The following is a 3526-nucleotide window of genomic DNA, read 5'->3' as shown; positions in this document are numbered from 1 at the left end:
CATAGTTAAATATGCTTTAAGACAAAGAAAAAAAAACCCTACATCACCGCTGTCGATAGCAGTGTTTTATTTATATAATTGACTGAATATATTTGAAAATTGGGCGTATTTAAAATTTTAAATGCCCAATTTCAGGCGTGGGCTGTATTCCAATATACTTTTTGAATTGGCTGAGTGCCAATTCAAAACGCACCACAGGCTGCAGTTGAATGAATCAAAAATAACTAGTTATCTATTAATGAAGGTTGAAGTTCTGGTTCCTGTTTTTAAGAAGTGTTGTTATTTCTTTTAAGAAATGAAATAGATATTCTTTAGGTGCACAGAGCTAAATAAAAAAGTCAAATTGTTGCCCTTAAACCTCCTAAGACCCGAGCTGTTTTTTTATATGCATTTTTTATTTCTCTTTGCTATTTGGGCTTATTGGAACCTGATAAGTATAAAAACTAAGTATCATCTTTTGACATGATGTACTTTTAGAGAAAAATGATGTCCACATATGTGGACACTCGGTCTGAATTTCCATAAAACACATTAAAGTCACCTTTTTGTAATAGAGTGAAAAACTATTTTATTTCAACCTTGAACACAGCAGTTTTTTCAACTTTCAACTATTGTTTGTGTTTTGAACATCATTGTGAAAAAACACAACAAAATGAAGAAAAACAAAACATTTTTGCCCCCTTTGGAGAGTCACAGTTACAGTATGTGTTATGTGAAATTTTGCATTGCAGCAGTGTGTGTGTGTGTGTGTGTGTTTGTGTGTGTGTGTGTGTTGTGCTGCAGTGTATGTGTGTCTATGTGTGAAAGGCTGTGTAACAGTTGCGATCGCCTTGCAAGCACAAGAACACTTTGCAGGTCACACAACGCACTCGGGTTCTTCCAGTGCAGCCTGCTACCCTGCAGCGCGCCGCGTTCTTCAGGCTGATCATCTCTGGGAGATGGGCATTCGCCCTCCTGCGGACCGAGACATGGGGCACTGCCGTCACAGGACGTTTGTTCCCTTGATTTGAGTTGTCTTCTTCCTCTGACTGTTCAGAGAGGTCTGCATGGCTTCCTTGACCGTGATGCTGGGCCAAGAGGGTCGTAGCAATTTCTGTACGGAACTCAAGGAACTGCATGATGCTCTTCTTTGGTGCAGCACATATTGCGAGGTCTTTGCGGTAGAGTAGCCAGCTGTTACCTAAAGCCAGATCTGTGAAGTGCATTAGCATCCGCATCGTCCACTTCTTAGTACGGGCGCTCATGCGATAGTAGCTAATCATTCTATCGATCAAATCCACTCCACCCATCTTGAGGTTGTACTCACGGACAATGCTTGGTCGCGAGACAGTCACATACTGTTTCAATTTCTTGTCCCAGCGCTGGCAGGTGTCTTCAGGCTCTGTGCCATGAACACCAGACATCATCAATACTGGTTTGTTGTCATACCACTTCACTACACACAACTTTCCGTCTTCAGTGGAAAGTTCTGATGAGGTACCTCTTCCTGTGTTTTTCATGGTTTTGTCAGAGGGTAGCTTCTCCTTCGCGCCAGCGAGTCTGTTCTTCATTATTGTACCAGTAATGTACATCTCCTTCTTCATCATTTGTTCCACACCTCGGATGCTTGTGAAGAACCGGTCACAATACACTTTTGTGCCACGATGCAGTGTTTGACACAGACGAGCCAAGACTAAGCCTCCCAACCCCAGGCCCACCTCTTCTTCGACCTGCTCAAGCAGTGCACCTGTACCTTGATACAGATCAAAGTCCAGCACAATGCCATCTGCTGTAGCACAAACGAAGTTCTTGATGCCAACTGGGTTTGGCTTCATTGGCAGATATTGTCTGCATGGACAGGCTCCTGTGAAAGGAATCATCTGCTCATCAATAGATGCGCATTCAGGTCGATTCTGAGACTTGCAGGGATGAACCTGTATCTGTCCCTGTCCCTGTCCCTGAACCTGTCAACAAGTGTTGTAAATAAGCATTTTGCTTCCTATCCTTCACCTAGCCCTTAGGCCCTGCCTAAAATAAACAAATATCCACTGGGTCTTGGCTAACCATTATTTGCACCACGGAGACGTTTACGTCCTCTGCTGTGCTCAGTGGGCTGAGGAATGGGGTCCTCATCATCACTACTGTCATCCTCATCCTCACTGCTGCTTTGCTCCTGTGTTCGGGGTTGGTAATTGGCATCCAGGATGGGATCATCGTTGTCAGACAAGTCTTCCAAATCTGAGTTGTCTCCATCATTTAGCCAAAATTGCTCCAATGCTGTTTGCACAGAAAAACGCTCTGGAAATAAAAACATGAAAAAATCAAATACAAACCAATGTCATTTATATATGTATGTATTTCTTTGTTATTTATTTCACTGGGACAGCTTTTCAACTGCACCAGAGATAGCTATAAACAACTCTAGCTATTAGCTATAGCAAGGCACATTTTTACTAGCATATTAACATTTTTAACCCAACTAATTTATGTATTTATGTATGTATTTAGTTATTTAATTGTTATTTATTTCATTGGGACAATGTACAGCTTTTTAGCTGCACCAGAGTTAGCTATAAGCTATTTTACTCGTGCACATTTTTGCTAACATATTAGCATTTTTGACCAACCTAAGTCCCTATGTACACATACGTGTACATCATGTTTAGCAGCATACCAAATTGTTATTTTCACACATTTTTTGTCAAATTTGCATGTCATGACAAACGTACAATGCTTTGATAAATATCTAAATCAGAAAAAGCCTTGAAATATGATAGGACTTCTTACCTTGTCGAGGTTTGTGTTTGGAGCTGCCACTTGAATTATCCCTTGTGTTTGCCGCCATTTTTAATTCTTACCGTAGTGTGTTGTACTCTTCTGACACCACCAGATGACAGTGTAAGTGTCCACATACTTGGCCATGAGGCGACAGTTCAGCAGAATTAACGACTGTGGTCATATGACCAAAAATGTGATGTCCACGTATGTGTACGCCAGGTCCTAGGATGTTTTAAGGTTAGACCAGTTGGAAACCACTGCGCTGAAGTTCAACTATGCTGGGTGTGCTCAAAAGCAGTGTTGGGAATAACGCCGCTTAAAAGAATGGCGTTTGGTAACGCCGTTATTTTTTCAGTAACGGGTTAATCTAACTAATTACTGTTTCCGTTGTTACAAGGCCGTTATCGTTACTGAATGTTAAATGTTCTGCGTTACTATGAATTGATTGAATAAACTAACCTGTTGTCATCCCAGGTTTGGGGTGCGTTCACACAAACTGCCAGGGAGGAGACCGGGTGGATTAACAACGAGATAAGCGATTATGATTGGGTAAGGCAGAGTCATGTTTCATGGTAGTCAATCGGAGCCAGTGTTTTTACACACAGGCCAGGACACACACACACACACACACGCGCACACACACACACACACACACACACACACACACACATACACTTACACACAAACACAAATACCAAGTAGATTCGAGGAAGCAGCAGAATTGGCGAGTCCGGAGCAATCCGATGAAAAGTTGGCATTTTCAAGGTGG

At 41.9% G+C, this 3526-nt stretch overlaps 1 protein-coding gene across 1 annotated transcript; it reads right to left on the bottom strand.

Moving 5' to 3' along the window:
- Positions 1-374: 374 nt before the first annotated feature.
- On the bottom strand, positions 375-2978 carry LOC134881208 (piggyBac transposable element-derived protein 3-like). The gene is made up of 2 exons (XM_063908377.1): positions 2044-2978; positions 375-1843 (listed from the first exon to the last, which is right to left on the bottom strand). The coding sequence occupies exons 1-2, from the start codon at positions 2291-2293 to the stop codon at positions 795-797; spliced, it is 1299 nt and encodes a 432-aa protein (XP_063764447.1). The 5' UTR covers positions 2294-2978; the 3' UTR covers positions 375-794.
- Between the last annotated feature and the right edge of the window lie 548 nt (positions 2979-3526).

Source organism: Eleginops maclovinus, chromosome 19 (assembly GCF_036324505.1).
Source record: "Eleginops maclovinus isolate JMC-PN-2008 ecotype Puerto Natales chromosome 19, JC_Emac_rtc_rv5, whole genome shotgun sequence".
NCBI lineage: Eukaryota > Metazoa > Chordata > Actinopteri > Perciformes > Eleginopidae > Eleginops > Eleginops maclovinus.
Note: the sequence above shows the minus strand (reverse complement) of the source record. Positions and strands in the feature narration are given on the sequence as shown.

Excerpts from the sequence above, each read along its gene's own strand:
- LOC134881208 (XM_063908377.1), bottom strand. The coding sequence starts at position 2,293 with ATGTTTTTATTTCCAGAGCGTTTTTCTGTGCAAACAGCATTGGAGCAA. Across the intron at positions 1,844-2,043 it reads TCTCCGTGGTGCAAATAATG|GAGCCTGTCCATGCAGACAA; the intron begins GTTAGCCAAGAC and ends TTCCTTTCACAG.